General features: G+C 37.1%; 2 protein-coding genes across 4 annotated transcripts in view; both read left to right on the top strand.

Moving 5' to 3' along the window:
* LOC116304219 (uncharacterized) overlaps positions 1-3,452 on the top strand; it is a 35,011-nt gene extending 31,559 nt beyond the window's left edge. Inside the window, exon 8 of the mRNA XM_089040081.1 lies at positions 48-3,452. Within this exon, the coding sequence (XP_088896207.1) occupies positions 48-700 (653 nt within the window). The 3' untranslated portion in view covers positions 701-3,452. The remainder of the gene's footprint in view (positions 1-47) is intronic.
* Positions 3,453-5,298: 1,846 nt separating this feature from the next.
* LOC116304216 (uncharacterized) lies at positions 5,299-17,403 on the top strand. 3 transcript variants are annotated; one of them, XM_089040104.1, is made up of 6 exons: positions 5,299-5,463; positions 10,121-10,377; positions 10,500-10,617; positions 12,108-12,197; positions 12,889-12,981; positions 13,501-17,403. In XM_089040104.1, exons 1-6 carry the CDS (start codon positions 5,391-5,393, stop codon positions 14,058-14,060), a joined length of 1,191 nt encoding a protein of 396 aa, XP_088896230.1. In that variant the 5' UTR covers positions 5,299-5,390; the 3' UTR covers positions 14,061-17,403. The 3 variants fall into 3 exon arrangements, with proteins under 3 accessions (XP_088896230.1, XP_088896229.1, XP_088896231.1); XM_089040103.1 differs by having other exon boundaries at positions 12,841-12,981; XM_089040105.1 differs by lacking the exon at positions 12,108-12,197 and having other exon boundaries at positions 12,841-12,981.
* The last annotated feature ends 761 nt before the right edge of the window (positions 17,404-18,164 follow it).

The raw sequence follows: 18,164 nt of genomic DNA, 5'->3' as shown, positions 1-18,164 counted from the left end.
CATTATAAAATATTACAGCACGTCATTTTCTCTTCTTTCTTAATAAGGAATTAACACATCAAAGCCTAACCCAGTTAAGGGTTTTGGCAACTGCGTCCGCTATGTCGGCACGTCTTTCCGCAATATCATACAAAGTACAAGTGGTACCATGACAACCATGGACCTCCATATTGATGCTAAAGAAGTAGGTTTAAAAGAAGACGAAATCACCAGGGCTGCTGTGGAATTCAACGGTAAAACCCTAAGTCTAAAGTCCTATGAAAGGCAGACGTTGTATAACAAATTCAAAAATTGCGATGATAAGAGCGTCGACTTGAAACTCTGCATCTGTGATAAAAATAAAGCTCCGAGTGAAAATGGGAAACCTCGTGTCTTGAAAACAGCAAGAATGAGGGAGTTCGTATCGTCTCCAATGTTTGGGACCGAAAGCAAAATCAAGGATTTACACGGTGGATGTTTGTTTCAAATTACAAGGCAACACTCGAGTAAAATAAGTGTTGTTTACGAAGTTGCTAACTCTTGCGAAGGGAAGACTTTTAAAATAAGCGTTGAAGGATCATTGGAATACGTTTTTGTATCGAGACCGTTACCTTTTCAAATAACTGTCGAGCCAAACAGTATATATTTTATGTTTTCTGCAGTACGCCAAATCCTTAATCATAGTCACATGGATATTACAATAACAGCTGCCCAGGTCTAGCAATGTTCGATCCTATTTGGTCGGAAATTTCATGCTATGCGCCTCGTAGCTAGAACATTAATAATTTTCACGTACGGGTCGCGGTAAAGAGCTAGCTGAAACTAAAACGATGGCTGAAAAGGCTGAGAGAGCTGAAGCAGCTGGAATAGCCGAAACGGCTGAAAATCATAAAAATCCATTTTATGGGAAGGGAAGGACGGAAGACCCAGCCCCCTACCCCAAGGACTTTTGACTCGTAACCAATCTTCCCGGATAATCGACACGGACAGAAAGACGGACAGTGACCAAGGGAAATAGAGGGACTGCTCCCAATCTAGATATTGATAATGCTATCGATACCCAGTTGCTTTGAAAGGTATCCTCGCACCATGAAAACTTTATCTCACAACCCAAACTTTATCACCCAACAAAACTTTCATGAACTAGCACAAACTTCGAGGCTTAATATTCACTAGACTGTAACCTATATTACTGCATTGTGACAGATCTTAATACTTGCATACTTTTTGATAATTACAACACGCAGCCGTAAAGCACTGAATTAAAATGAATTGTACTCGATTTATATATTTATATACATATTTATAGATGTAAACGTTTCGGTTTGAATACATAAATGCTGGATTTTTATGATTTTCAGCCGTGTCAGGTTTTTTTTCAATTCTTCGATTGCACGTTACGTCATCGCGGCAATGTTGGTGCCATTTAACAAAATATTTCTCATTAGCGTCCATTGTTAAAGGCACCACAATGCCCGCCATGTTTTTGTCTTTTGATTCTCCTGGGAATGCTTGCAACCCATCAATTGCATAAATCACATGTCTTAATGATCATAAGGACTAATGAAAATAACGTAGTTAGCAATTAGTCCTCGAGCTCGAGTGGGCTAAAGACTTTATTAGTGGTGTGACAATTGTTTCCTAATTGAACGTGACAAACTTCTATGGAAATAAACAGTTATTTTTTTGAAATTCGTCGGGATATCACCGTTATTCCTTTCGTATCCTTTGGGATCTCAATAATTTTTCAAAGAATAAAAACAAAAGAAAATGAATCCTCTAGATGTTTGTCACGCTGAATTGACAAACATTGTCACACCACGAATAAGTAGTATTCACTCAGGCCATGAGGGAAAGACGACTAATTGGTGTAGTCAAATCCAACTAGTCGGTCAAATATATTGATGCAAACTAGTTTTGAATTCAAATTAAATACAATGTTTTCATTTTGGTTCTCAAACACGCGTGGGTTATACCAAATACAGACCATTTTATCAACGTTGCGTGCGCATGCAAATTTAAGGACGGGCCACGATGCCAGAATACAAGTATTATTATGTATTGTTATGAAATTTGTTTCCATAAGAGTTCATAAAAATCAATTATTCTCCTCTTTAAATATAAGGCCCCGTTCACGCGTATCCGGATATTGCGTATTGCGGATGCGGGTTGCGTCCACACGTGTCCGGAAATTTTTGTATCCGTACCCGGAAATTTTCGAATACGATGACGTAAACACGATTTTGCGCATGCTCAATAAAAAAAACTATCCGTCAAAGGGACTAGGCACTAGCGTGCATCAGGGCGGATCATGAAATTTGCGGATACGTGTGGACAGTGAAAACGATTCGAATACTGCATGTGGACGCGAACATTGTCGCATCCGCAAAAAAAAATTTGCGGATACAAAAATTTCCGGATACGTGTGGACGGGGCCTAAAACTGCCAACTGTGTGGCCCGTCACGTTGGATGCGCACGCAACCTTGAGAAAACGGTCTATTTTGATAAATGTATATAAAGAATACTTGGACACATATATTTTTAAACCTAGTTTGTTACATACGAATCTCTTGTTTCGTACAGGGTAGACATGCACTATTCAGTGCATGACTAAGAGTGGTTTAAGGAGAACACTACTTACAAAGAATCGTAGAACATACTCTGCCATTCTATGTCCATCTTTTCACATTGTTTGGTAGAGATTGTGTCTTTCTGGGTGTCTACATTTGTATAGGAAATCGCACGATCTTGAGTACAATTCAGAATTTATAGGCACGAGTGATGTTTTGAAAGTTTTCAAAATGAGACAAGCCTTTAGGGGAGTTTCAAAACTTCACGAGTATCTATAAGTTCAGAATTGTACGAAGAGAGTGTGCGATTTTTTGTTTATAATACACTCAAAACAAATTGAGCAAAAATTGGGACTCTACAGAGTACAATTTGGGATTTAATTGTACTTCTCTTGTACAATCAGAATCGAGTAATATTGTAGAGTGCATTATAAACTGAGTGATTCATTCCGTTTGTTCAAATACGGTGATTATGGATGGCGTAATATTATAAAATAATTTTCCGAAAATTATTTTATGCTCATGTGTTGAATACCACCAAGGATAGTTGGAAAAATATTACGTACTTATTGACTGAGTTGGAGGGCCGTACGGGAAAATATTTGGTTCGAGGTGATGCTGTACGAAGGTCCGTACAAACGACCGAGAGCCAAATATTTTCCCGTACGGCCCGACCCAACTCAGTCAATAAGCATTTTATCATATGACTCTAAATAAAAAAGATATGTTAAAAGTTGCAAATTATGCTAATACGATCGCAGGTTTCGAGCAAGGCCGTACGGATTTGTACGGCCCTGCTCACGCCATTTTCCCGAAGGTTTTTTTAAGAGCGCGCGCCCGGGCAGTTACGGGTCATATGATAATCTTTTTAATTAAATTATCCCCTTTCTGTTTTAGAATGATTTCAATGTAGTATTAACTGTGTGCCCTAATCAACGCTAATCCTTGGGGAGCATGTAACGTCATGGTCGCCATTTTGTCTAACGCCGAATTTATGGCAGTTTAGCTTCCATTCATGGTTAACATTTAAATTATTATGGACTTGAAAATGATATTTTTCTTTCAAAGAAAAAAAATTTAATTCCGCTTCTTAAGATTTCTTAAGTTTCATGATAAGGATAAAGGCTATAAACCCTTTTAATTTACTTTACAAAAGTAAAAACAAGTATCTAATTTTGGTAACTACTTTCATCTGACCGATCACCTTATGAAGAAGGAAAGTGAAGACCATTTTCAATATTTTTACCATTTTCCCGTTTGAATAAACTCTCTGACTATGCGGCCTCAATCAAAGCTAAAAAAGAAAAACAACTACATTGAGCATGCGAACAATTAAAAGTCCGGATATGGAGAAAAACAATAGACCGTTTTCTCAAGGTTGCGTGCGTATCCAACTTGACGGGCCACAAAACTGAAAAGCGCAGATTCAGTAATTGAAAAGACAATTTTATTTTTAAAGAGGAGAATAATCGATTCTATGAATTCATTATCGAAAAAAATTTCATAGCAATATCGTGGCCCGTTTAGTTTTTTATTAAATGCGCACACAACCTTGAGAAAACGGCCAACTTTTATCCACTCTGAGATTTGACAATATCAGCGGGTCTGAAAATTTCGCATAATTACCCTAACAAAGATAAAGTAAATAAATATTAGATTAGAGACGAGTCACCTAAAATGTTTCATTTAAAGAATAGCCTTCGGAATAGATGATTTCAAGTCTGGTTAAGTTTCATTTATCGCTTGCTGCATAATGTTGCACTGACCAAGCCCGAAAGGCACTATGGTCGATGGCAATACAATCATCGAAAGGTCACGACAATATGGAATTAACCTTATCAAACATTGTCTGTACGCTTATCCGGAATATTTCCTTCTTTGCTGGCATTACATATAAACCACAGTATATTTTGGGCTTAGTAAGCATAGCAAAACCTAGGACACGTTTTTTGAAAAAGCATGTATTACAATATTCCGGTCGTCATGTTTGTTGGACATGGGAAGCAACCCGCTGTTGTAGCCAGGCACGTCACGACGGAGAGTCGTTATATAGACCCCTTGCCGAGCACTTTGGAATGTAGTTCAGTTCTGGGGACAAAACAATGGGTTCCAATTCTCAGGAGATTTGAATGTCTATGGGGCAAAAATTAGCTAAGGAAAAGAATAAAAATAGACTAGAGTCCCAAATAAGCCCTTTAAACTAGTGGTTCCGCTTTCGTTGTCACAACTGTTTATCGAAAGAGTGGCTACTGATACAAGCATTCAACCAACAGTAGAGAGCAATGGGAAATTCACACGACATCTTAATTCAATAGCCGCAGGCTATGACTTTCGTGAATAATTTAGTATTTTGAACATAATTTTCCTTCAGTATTTTCCCTCCCTTTTATTCGACTATTAATTATTGATCTTTTCATGAATGTGATTTGTTTTCAGATCCAACTAGAACTAGTGTCTTGTAAAAAAAAAATCGCTATAAATAGAACTGAGTCTATTTAGTAAAAAAGAACTCGGATTTACGAGAAAGTGTGTGTGTGATTTTTTTTCTTTTTTCTTTCTTTCTTTTCTTTTTCTTTTTCTTTTTTCTTTTTTTAAAATATCATTCATGGCTCAACAATCCGAATCAATATAGTTATAGTTTACATACCTCTTTATTACGTACATTCAACTCATTAAAATTTATGTTTCTAAAAATTATCGTTGCTAATGAACAGACATAAATACTTCGCATTTTAAAGGACTGGACTTAACTGGCCTTTGAAGTTATTTACCATCGACTCAGGCGCCTTACAAAACGATAGCCCAGTGTTCTCGAGACGGAAACGAATGAAAGCGTGGCCATGAAGAATGTTGAACCAATCATTTCAAGTTTTCTGAAGTATTTGTCTATCATCGTATTGCTACAAAACTCGGGTAAGTTCGTAACCTCTTCGATTCTTTATATACATAAATCTTATAGATTCAAATCATTTCAAATGGATCTTGACTTCATTTTATTCTCTACAATTTCCCGCCGAAGAGGACCAATTATACCCATAGAAACGTCAGGTCAAATTTCATTTTATTTTTTTGATAATATTATTTCTATCCAGAGAAACGTTTTATTGAACGTTATCTATAACACCTGGATGCGATAAAAGCATTTTCAGCTTTTAAAATGGTTGTTTGTTTAACTTCGTGGAGCAAGTTTTTATTATATTGCCGCGGTTTTCACATGACGTCATCAAAACATCAAAATCTAAACTATAGATCGTATAAAGGCATTTCTCGAGTATGTTTTAGAAATCAGTGTTATAAGTCACAAGAAAACATTTCGAGTCATTTCGATGTTTGGTTCACGAGTTATGAAGGGTGAGTTTGTGTCACGCAATGCCGTCACGTCTACCTAAATAGCGATCAAAATAGTAAAATAATTTACTCTACTTAAAAGATTTTCCCTTAGATTTTCCCTTTTTCCTTTAAGGTATATTTAAGTGAAATGCAGTAAAAAATATTAAAAATTCCATCATCTTAAGCCTTTGAAATTTCGTCCGCCATGATGGTGTACCAACTTGGAACACCAAGATGACCGCTCCATACATTTTAACCAAAAATTGCGTCATGTTTACTCGCCTCTAGTTCCGCAACGAAATGCTTTGCAGCCTCAAAATTTGGCCAGAATATGTAGTTTTGACCGTTTTACAAGATTATGAAACTTTTATTTCATTATAATACGAATTTACGCTTTTGAAATTCATGATGACGTAGGTGAAAACCAAGAATTGCATATTGCATGTGTTTTCCTGGTTTTTTATCGATACTCTTAACCGTTATCATTATATCACCTCAAGGCTTTAGATCTAAGGCACAATTTTTCAATAAGTTAAAAGATTTTTGTCCTTGATTCGAATACTGTTATAAAATCTGCTAAATATTTTATTTTTTATGATTCAGACTTGACAAAATTTCCCAAATGCTTTAAATTCAATTTTTTTATTTTTAAAAGAACGATTTAGCACTAATTGGGGACACTTTTCACTCACAAACACACACACTACATTTCCCCCGATATTTTTGTTGTTTTTATTTCGAAAAAAGCAAAATATTGAATAATGAAGAGGGCAGGAAAGAGGAAACGAAAGAGGTAACGAAAACAGCCTTTATTTATTTTCCGTTTTATTTCGAAAAATAGTAAAATATTGAATAATTAATGAGGGAAGGACAGAGGGAATAGCAAATGAGAAGACTTCAAGAAAAATTTGAATTTTATTAGAAAAAAGTGAAAGTTTAAATAACAAAGAGGGTAGGAAAGAGGAAAATAGCAAAGAAAATGACTTTTTTAATGCTTTTGGTTTTACTTTGAATAATAAAAATGGTAGGAAAGAGTGAGAAAATAAGGTAAAAGTTTTTTTTAGCTTGTTTAAATTTGCAAATATTTGCCGAGCGCCGAACACGCAAATTTTCAAAAACATTTCCATATACTCAGTCTCTAGGACAGAAAACTTTACGAAGATAAAGCGACGAACGAATTAAATAATTTTCAGTACGTATTATGTTTATCACGGTAGGTATAATGGAACGAGTTAAAACGTTTTGAACTCCTCTGCATGAATTATGCTATTTCACCTGATTCTATTTATTTTTATGAGCTCAAACACGAAAGGCGGTGATTAGTTGGCAGATGGTGTTATTTTCAAATGTTGTGATCGAAAACACCTATATTGTCGTCAGATACTTAGTTAAAAGAAATAATTTAGCTGTTTCGTTCGTTGGTACGACGTTTTTTTCTAAAAGAAATGCTTTATATCACCACTGCAAGTACATGCATCATTGACGCAGCTCAAACAGGAAAGAAATGAAAGCATGCGAAAGCACCTTTGGCAGCCGCTATACAGTCCATGTATTCTAACTAGTTTGAATTAGAGTTGATGAGAGATAATTAACTTAGCCGAAAATAACATTTACACATAAACCTAACAACGGGACAGAGTAATTTGTTTTTCGCTCAAAAACACAAAGTTGTCATTATCCTTACGGCAGGAGGTTCCATTTGTTTTCAAATATCGATCAAAAGCAATCATAGTCTTAAGATAATTAAGCTAAAGAAAATTAAAAATACATTCCATTCGTTTATTCGTTCTGAGTTCATTCGTTCCTTCGTTCTGGGCATTGTTCGTTCAATCAATCGTACGGCCATATTCTTTCTTTTGGGTTATATTTATATTTATTTATATATTTATATGATTTTCGTCATCTAGCCGTCAAAATGTTATGGACTTACGAGGCATAGCCAAGGGAGTCCACAACATATGTTTGACGGCTAGATGACGAAAAAATTGGCAAAAAAGAGGACATGCCAAGGAAAACTGGAGGAAATTGTGGTTTTTTTAACCACAAAAAATCAAAAGTTTTTCTATAAAACAAAGGGTAAAATTTGAAGGAAAAACAGGGTTTCAAGCGCGCGCGAGATTTACCGAAGTAATTTATGGTTATGTCCTCCTATTTCCCCCGGCTCTAGACCAATCAGAAAGTGAGAAAATTCACAATAGCGGTAATTAAAAAACTTTTTTTTAGGAAAAATCGTGTTACTATGCGTTTATTTCTTCTCTTCTCAATACGTTGGCTAGTTTCTTTACTGATTAAACGGGTTTAGTCTAAATTAGGGCTGAATATTTTTACCAGTTAACTTTAAAATTCCAAAAACTTTCAATAAAAAAAAATAAAAAATAAAAATAATAATAAACCTTCAATAACGACATTCATGAAATCTATAAGTTCAATAAATAAGTGTGTATGTTTCGGTCCTTATTTCCCCTTCTTTTTCTCCCTCATTCCGCTCCGTCTCAATTATTTACTCATCCGCGGCAAAAAAAAAAAAAAGGTTCCGGCTAGAATAACGGCAGCTGAAATCTTGTTGATTTTAATCTATTTTGAAAGTTCAGCCCCTCTACGAGTTTACTTAGGAATCTTCACAAAGAAACCCAACAACGACCAACCATGCCGGGGCGAAAGAATACCTTGGTTTGATTTTTGACTGTGATTAAATCTACAAAGCTTTTCGCTGTTGTATCACAGCGTGGGACAATCACAACAGAGCTAGGCTCCAAACTAAGTGAAAGCCCAAAGATGGAATTAGAACTTAGAAGTTGATTTTTGATTAAACGGGTTTTACGGTTTATTTTTCATGTTTACCTGTAACGTTAACGTTTATTTTTCAAAAATAGTAGTACTAGTAGTTTCCAAACGTCCTCGACATCCGTGACGTAAAATAGGCCCGACTTGTGACATTATAAATGCTTTCGAAATCCCACAAACTTTTAAGAGCGGCATCAAGAGAACATAAATAAGAGAGAGAAACTTCTTATTGTGGCGCGCGCCATTTAGGTTCCCGGTTGGGCTATTCATTAGTAACTGGAAGCAGTTTAAATTTCGCCTTACCCTACTCCCGTGCGTAATCGACTTGCGCACGTGTGCGCTCTTTCCGTTTCGTTTTTAGTGATCAAAACAATAAACGGAAAGAGTGCCCGCGCGCAAGTTGATGATGGCACACGGCAGTGGGGTATGGCAAAATTAATACTGCATTCGGTTACTAAAAATAGCCCAACCCGGAATTTACATATGGCGCCAATGCTTTCTTGGTGGCACTTATGAATAGCGGATTTATTAACAAGTCTAAATTCAAATACATGAGTATGTAGGAATCAAATCCAGCGGTACTAATACACAGTGTTATTCGCTAAAATTTTGGCATTGATTTGAGAACATTCTTCCAAATATTTTTCGGTCCTTTTAATCGGATCTATGACAAAGCACTTTGCAATAAGAGGTCTTAAGAGGTTTTTATTCAAAGCGGAAACACTATGGGGAGCTTACTTTATGAAAGAGCGACGTGCGACACTGGTTCATTTTTGCCGATACATAATTGTTCAGGCAGAACCTTTTTTTTTGACATAGACCCCCTCGATGAGCGTTACGCTCTTGGGGTTAATGTTTCGATAAAATATGTTTAAATAAAAAAATAAAAAATAAAAAAAGAATTTTTTTTATTCCGTCTCCTTCCATGTTTTACATGTTAGACGCGTAAAAAAGATTTTAACAGATTAATCAGAAGTGCATGAATTGGACTGTTGGATGTAACTGAAATTTATTTATATGACTGGGATCAATTTGTTAGATGTGACTGGTGTGGACTGGATGTGACTGGAATGGATTGGATGTGACTGGAATGGATTGGATGTGACTGGAATGGATTGGATGTGACTGCAATGGATTGGATGTGACTGCAATGGATTGGATGTGACTGCAATGGATTGGATGTGACTGCAATGGATTGGATGTGACTGGGATGGATTGGATGTGACTGCAATGGATTGGATGTGACTGCAATGGATTGGATGTGACTGGGATGGATTGGCTGTGACTGGGATGGATTGCATGTGACTGGAATGGATTGCATGTGACTGGAATGGATTGGATGTGACTGGAATGGATTGGATGTGACTGGAATGATTTGGATACGACTGGAATGGATTGGATATGACTGAAATGGATTGGATATGACTGGAATGATATACGACTGTTTGTTTTATAGGTGTAGTAGCAACGGTATGTAAAACCATGAGCCTACTTCCAGAGAAGTCTGGCAGCTATCTTCGTAATCACGCCATCCGGACTCTGACTGTCTCTTCACAGTCCATGTGTAGAATCACGTGTTACCTCAGCGACAAGCAGTGTTTGTCTTATAACTTCCATCAGAGTAGTGGAACGTGTGAGATCAATGATTCTGATGAATTCCAGCATCCTGAAGACTTAATACCGAGCCACGGACATGTCTATAGAGGCACGAAGGTAACTAAATAGCTTATCATCATCATCATCATCATCATCCTCGTCCTCACGTACCTCCCCTGTACGCTACTTTCCACCTAACTTCTTTAAACTTTGGACTTTTTTTTTTTTTTTTTTGCTAGAACGATTGTAAGGACCACACTTGTCCTAGCAAAAGCACGTGCCAAGCAAAGTTCACATACGAGGGAGGATACACTTGCGCATGTCCAAGTGGCTTTACGGGTACACAGTGTGAAACAGGTTAGGATTATTGCTAGCTAATTGGAATATTATTGAATTCATTTAGTATTTTGGGATGATTGCATGATTGACGTAGAGTAACCCTGGCTAAAAGGTAAGCTCACTAGTTCAGTCATAGTTAATAGAGCGGAATGGTAGGAAAACCCCATAGAATAAAGGTATTGTTTCGTGTTTGAGGATGAACCGTACCATCACGTGATACTGACCGTGCGCAATAAAGTAATGCAAATATGGTTAAAACAAATATTGGTTTCCTTATTATTTTCATGTGTGAAAATTTTGAAAATGAAAACTTTCATTCTATGATCACAAACTAAGCGGATAAATATTTCAGCGCAGATACAGTTATGTTAAAAAGAGCGATCTCCTTCTTTTTTTAATAAACAATTAATCTTAATCATATAGGATTAATCAACAAATATTATCTTAAGCCGTTTTTTAAGAAAAGAAACTTCTATATTCCCGAATACTATAAACATACGGAGCAACTTTTCTTTCTCAACAAATATCTATTCTCTACTTTCACATCCCGCCATAATCCTTTGCGCCTTTGGGGGGTAACCAGAGGGTAAAAACTCACTTATTTTGCTGAAGGCTGATCAGACAAAGTTGAAAATACCTTGTTTGGTATTTGAAGATAAAATGAAGAAGTAAAAAACAGAAAAAGATTGAAGACGTTTAAGGTAAATTTTAAACATTTTTTCGTAAGTCAATACATTTTCTGTAAGACCAAAACTCTTGATGATCTGTACACGCAAAAATAACTTGGAATAAACTGATAATCAGTATTGTACAGATAAAAGCAGGTATAGTATAAATTCAGTTAAAAAACCTTTCAATTTGGGACAGTTTTTTGATTGGTTACCCCCCAAAAACGCAAGGCATTATGGGGATGTGAAAGTAGAGAATAACAATAGGTTTCCAAACCATTCCGCTCCATTATTTATGGTTCAAAACGCGTCGGCTGTTGTGTGGGAGGTCGTGGCTCGAGTAAGTAAGGAATCAGTAAGATTTCATAATTAAGAACGTAATTGACTTTATGTAGTTCGAGTATGGCAATAATTTTGAGTGAGTTGGTGGTTGGTTGGTTAGCATAAGAATACGAAAAAGTTGAAAAAGTTAGTGAGCTAGCTAGTAAGTGAAAGAGAGGCAGAGTGAGACAAAGAGAAAAGAGGAAACTAAGAAAGCTCGAAGTATCTATCAAAAGCCAAAAACGCCCATTATCTTATTATCAGAGTCTTTATTTTTGAAAAACCTCATTCTAAATGAGGGAAGGGCTGCTGTGATAATCAGCAAGAGAGTGTAAGGCCCAGATAAGGTCTTTTATTCTTTTTAGAATTAAGTAAACATTACTTGCCATCGACATTGTTGTATTTCTATTAAAACCCCTGGTCCTATATAGTTTTCACTTTTATATGAGTCGGGAATTTGTCCATAGCAGCTCTCTTTTAAAAAAGTAAGTTGCAAGTCCTTTGCTTATTTAACTGCAGATATCGATGAATGTACAGCAGGAACACATAACTGTTCCATCTACGCAAAATGCGAGAATGCAATAGGCTCTTTTCGCTGTATTCCTCTGGGTATGTAATGTTGATTTTAAGATATATTCCAATTTGCTTTACCATTCAGAAATCAAATCATCATCCATCCATGCATCCATGCATCAATTTTTCCATGCATGCATCCATGCATCCATGCATCCATGCATCCATGCATCCATGCATCCATGCATCCATGCATCCATGCATCCATGCATCCATGCATCCATGCATCCATGCATCCATGCATCCATGCATCCATGCATCCATGCATCCATGCATCCATGCATCCATGCATCCATGCATCCATGCATCCATGCATCCATGCATCCATGCATCCATGCATCCATGCATCCATGCATCCATGCATCCATGCATCCATGCATCCATGCATCCATGCATCCATGCATCCATGCATCCATGCATCCATGCATCCATGCATCCATGCATCCATGCATCCATGCATCCATGCATCCATGCATCCATGCATCCATGCATCATGCATCCATGCATCCATGCATCCATGCATCCATGCATCCATGCATCCATGCATCCATGCATCCATGCATCCATGCATCCATGCATCCATGCATCCATGCATCCATGCATCCATGCATCCATCTATCCATCCTTCCATGCATTTTGATGAGTAACAAACATTTGTCGTCCACATTTTACTCTTTAGATGGTACTTTGGAAAATCCTGCTAAGTCATGTTTGCATATCTTGAAAGGTGGCTATTCTAAAGGTTCTAGGGAATATTGGTTAGATCCACCAAAAACTGGAACACCGATCCAAGTTCTTTGCGACATGACAACCAATGGAGGTAACAGATGGGGAGGGAGGGCACTTTTGACATTGTAACTAAATACACAGATCATTTTAAAGTGCACGAGATCGATGGATAGATGCGTCTTAGAGACTTGAAAACGGCGCATCACGTAAGAGTCGAATAATTATTTTGCAATGATTATTTAACATTGTGACTTACCCAGATCAAATCGAAGCACACGAGATCGATAGATTTCCGGTAACCATGACAGTGTGATGTGTGGTGTGTTTGCAATTGATAAATTTCCATGTTTACCAGAGGTTGACCAATTCTATTATTATGAACAGACACCCTTTAATAAAGGGTGACCAATTCTACTCGTGCGTTAATGCCTGAATTTTGCATATAAATTACTTTGTCACCATCTGTACCGTCGGTAAAATACTTTTAACGTCCGTATCAGATCCTCTATTTTGGATATATATGTGTGACTTGGTTCCTAGTTTTAGAACTATCCTATAGGCTATCCTATATTTTAATTGTTTAAAAAAAAAAATTAATTTCGACTTTCAGGTGGATGGACTGTGGTCACGAAGTTAGTCGTCCAGTCTAACAACACTAAATTGCCTGAACACAAGCCATCAACCTATGAGGTCATCAAAGAATACAACAGAACAGACGTGAACGTCATGCCTATGGGTGCCGCCATGTTGGATATCAAGAACAAGATGGGATTCAACCAGATTCATTTCTATTGTCGCAAGGTATCTGTCGGTAGAGTAGTGAGCATCATGACCAAAAACAACACCGCTGGACATGAGGTAGTAAAGTTCTTTACAAACGCAGGTGTAGCCTCAGTACGCCCTGCGGCTTGTGGTTCGTTTGATACACTGCCTGACGACACGTCAATCCTTAGCGGAAAATGCAGTGAATGGGGTGATACTCCGGCCAATGAGTGGGGAGCATCATGCTGTATGGGTCCCATGAGACTACCTGCTCTGGCTTGTCACACAAGTCGATCACACGGTTTCGAATTTGTCGTTTATTATTCGTGCGACAATGAAGTTCCGGATGGCTCTAGTAATGCAGTGCCACCCGATGTGAATGACACGTGGCAAATATCTGTACGCTGATTATATATCAATTGATCTATTACTGTCACAGCTAGGGATAAGAAAAATAGTATCATTAATCTCAGTCGAAAATCACTATTTTTGGTGTTGTTTTTGATTCGGAAAGGATGAAATATGAAATGGGCTTTGCAATATCAAACTTATCCCTATACATTCTGGACAATAGTGCCTTTCACGGTTCCCTGTGCATCTTGAAAGGTAGCCGTGCCTTTCACATCGAAGCGAGACGAACGGTGAGCTTGCAATGATAGAGACCTTTTTTCAACACCTTGGACAATTATTCACAGGTCCCTATCATTGCAAGCTCACCGTTCGTCTCGCTTCGATACAAAGGCCCGGCTACCTTTCGAGATGGCGCAGGGAACCGTGAAGGGGACTATTGCTGTTGGTGACCAGTATACCTCTAAATATAAAGTGTTTTGAAAATTCACGACTTTCAATCAGCGAGTGTGCGTGTTGTTTCTTTCTCTAAAATCAAATGAATTCCGCCTAAAACTTGTTAAACTATCAGTTTCATATATCTGTCCATTTGCTTTTCGGATCTCTAGAAGAAAAAAAAGCAATAAACTTCGAATCCTTTCCTTCTGAACGTGGCACTTCTCAAATGAGCTTGAATATATGTGTTACACTGATCCGAGTTTGTTTTCTACACCGTCCAACATCGCGAAACTTCTTCAGTTAGCTTGTTGCATGCTGCTCTTTCGTTTAACAGCGTAATTTTTTTTCTGGAACCTTAATACTCGAGTTTCTGTTGTACAGGGTTAGCCTCGAATTCGTGTTACAGTCACGTTGCGAGGAATTTCAAAGTATTTGAATTCTATTGTCGAAGTTGTGCATTCTTTACCTTACTTTTGGTATTGGCAAATATTTTGGCATGCCTGAAATAAGATTAACACCGATTAAATGAGTCGGCAATCAAGGAACACAGTCTGGTGTCCGACTGATTCAAAAACGGTATCTTAGATTAGTTTTTCAAACTCGGACCCAGTCCCTTGCTCGTTTTCATACCGTCAAATATAGTAAGGACCAAAGAAAGAGCATGGTTTCTTGGAATTTTAAAGAACATTACGCTCATCTTGATTGCATGCTAATAAATCAAACATACTCATATATTGCTACTCTAAAAATAGCTGGTAATGGTTTTGTTGCATCATTGTTGCATATTGCATGTTGATTGCCAAGCCCCAAATGCACAATGGGCAATTGTAAATGCAACCAGGGCAGAAAATATGGAATTCTACCAGACGTTCATTGTGTGCACTTGTTTCCGGCATATTTTCTGTGCTTATGTTATTTACATATTATCCATAATACATTTCAAGCTTGGTATGCAACGTCCAACATGCAACAAGACCTCGCCAACCATTTTTTGAAATAGCTGCATAATCAAATGACTTTATTTTAAACTATATAATATTAAGTTCCCAAAACGTCGATTCGGGTCTCAAATGTCGTGAATTTTGGATTCTTGCCATAACGAAGAAATACTTCAGTTTCGAGGTCTCTTTGCTCAGGCTAAGGCTCGGTTGTCTTTATAATATTGAGCTATTCAACCAAAACCCATGGAAGTTTAATCAACTTGTATTGTTCCGCATTGCGTACATTCCTTACTATACAATGGAACTTAATAAAATTAGAAAAGAATACATTTGTACACAATCGAGGCTAAGACTGAGAAAAGGCGAACTCGAAATGGGAGTATTACAAATGCATGCGCATATTTTTCAGTCTAGGTTAAATAGACTTCATTCGTGGTGTGACAATTGTTATGAGAGAGAAAATTAATGTTTTTACAGACTAAGCTAGACATCAGTTTTCTGAATTACTATTTCTTATCGTATGAAAACAAGATAAAGAACGATCAATTAGTTATTGAAAATATCGATATAAGATTTGAATTTACAAGTAAACTACTTAGCTCCTCCCATTAGCATGTACACCTATGGTTACACCCTAAACACTCTTTTACCCCTTTGCTTAGTTATTTTACCACTATTCTTTTAAATCTTATGATATAATTATTCCTCGTAGACCTTTCTATACATTTACCATATATTCACATATTATCCTTGGTTTAAGTTATGTTTAGTTCTATGATTTTCACTCGTATTATTCTTAATAAGATATCACACTCAGGAATTTACTATTTCCATTAGCCAATCAAGGCACAGCGATGATATCATATTGATTGTAGAATGACACCTGTCATGAAGTTAGTATAAATAGAGCTCATGTAATTAGTTTTAGTCAGAGTAAAGAGAAAGTGGAATAAAGATCCCGAGTAGCTCTACCGAGAGCGGTCCATCCCATAACACAATGTTTTCCCAATTCAGCGTGACGAACCTCCAGGGGATTCATTTTCTTTTGTTTTTACTCTTCGAAAAATTCATGAGTATCCTAAAGGATACGAAAGGAATAAAGATGACATCCCGACGAGTTTCAAAACAATAGCTCTTCATTCCCCCAGAGGTTTGTCACGCTGAATTGGGAAAACATTGTCACATCACGAATATAAAGGTCTATTGCAAGGCCTAATCTCTTATTCGACTAAAACATTTTTACGATTTTTCAAGTTTGCTTAGCACAAATAACCTTTTAAAAATACTTCAGTTTTAAACTCTCTGTTGCTCTGGCTTGTCTCAATCTTGTGTAGAATATTAATTTTCCAGTCAAGGTGCTTGGAATTTCAAAATACCCTAAGTTATTGTTGAAGTGATGTATTCTTTATTTTACTGTTGGTATTTATTTGACGCTAAAATAAATATAATCCTGAACAAGTGACTCTGCAATCAAGCAACAGAGTGGTATTTGAATTCAAAAAGCATTATTGTTAAGGGATTCTTACTAAATCAGTGTGCAACTAACGGACCGTTCACTATTTACCGAGGGGAAGGGAGGGAGGGGGATGAGCAAATAGCAAAAATTCCTTTTTTATTCAATTCCAACATCTTAAAATCTCACCTGTATATTGCTCATGAGTAATTTTACGTCACCATTTTTCAGGGAAGCCAAAATTATAAGATCCCAATTTCAAGATCCCAAAGATCCCAATAGGGAAAGGGAAAAAAAAGGAATATTTATCTATTTTAGGCTGGTCTTTACATGGGACTCTTGTCCTGTTGACCATGCCCTCAATTAGATTCTAAACATCTGGTTGTAAAATTATTAAATTAATTAATTAAATAAAGTAATGAAAACGGAACGTAAAAACTATTTCAGATAATTGTAAAGCCAGAGTAGGAAAACTAATTCATAGTCCATATAATTAAGAAATATATGTGTGAAGCCAAATCTAATACATTAAAAAACTTATTTAGAATAAACGCACAAGTAAACCACATAACCTAGTACATTAATTCAAGGGACAGTGAAAAAAGGTTTAACTAGACCTAGACTCTATATTCCTGTTCTACAGCATAATAGGGATACACTCTTGCTCCTTTAAATGACATAGACTACCTATGTTTGTACCGTGGGATAATACAGATACCCTACTCTTGTACCATGGGATAAAACAGGCACCCTACACTTGTACCATGGGATAACACAGATACCCTACACTTGTACCATGGGATAACACAGACGCCCTACTCTTGTACCATGGGATAACACAGATACCCTACTCTTGTAACATGGGATAAAACAGGCACCCTATTCTTGTACCATGGGATAACACAGACACTCTACTCTTGTACCATTGGATAAAACAGATACCCTACTCTTGTACCATGAGATAACACAGACACCCTACTCTTGTACCATGGGATAACACTGACACCCTACTCTTGTACCATGGGATAACACAGACACTCTACTCTTGTACCATTGGATAAAACAGATACCCTACTCTTGTACCATGAGATAACACAGACGCCCTACTCTTGTACCATGGGATAACACAGACACCCTACTCTTGTACCATGGGATAACACACACTACCCTACTCTTGTACCATGGGATAACACAGACACCCTACTCTCGTACCATGGGATAACACACACACCCTACTCTTGTACCATGGGATAACACAGACACCCTACTCTCGTACCATGGGATAACACAGACACCCTACTCTTGTACCATGGGATAACACAGACACCCTAC

This window comes from Actinia tenebrosa, unplaced genomic scaffold, assembly GCF_029948245.1.
Source record: "Actinia tenebrosa isolate PJP-AT-01 unplaced genomic scaffold, QUT_ActTen_1.0 PGA_scaffold7__59_contigs__length_16204524, whole genome shotgun sequence".
In the NCBI taxonomy this organism is placed as follows: domain Eukaryota; kingdom Metazoa; phylum Cnidaria; class Anthozoa; order Actiniaria; family Actiniidae; genus Actinia; species Actinia tenebrosa.
This window is presented reverse-complemented; position numbering and strand designations above follow the sequence as displayed.

Bases quoted from the DNA above. Each gene is read 5' to 3' on its own strand.
- LOC116304216 (XM_089040103.1), top strand. From the start codon at position 5,391: ATGAAGAATGTTGAACCAATCATTTCAAGTTTTCTGAAGTATTTGTCT. The intron at 5,464-10,120 runs GTAAGTTCGTAA...TTTGTTTTATAG, and splicing joins CGTATTGCTACAAAACTCGG to GTGTAGTAGCAACGGTATGT. The intron at 12,982-13,500 runs GTAACAGATGGG...TTCGACTTTCAG, and splicing joins CGACATGACAACCAATGGAG to GTGGATGGACTGTGGTCACG.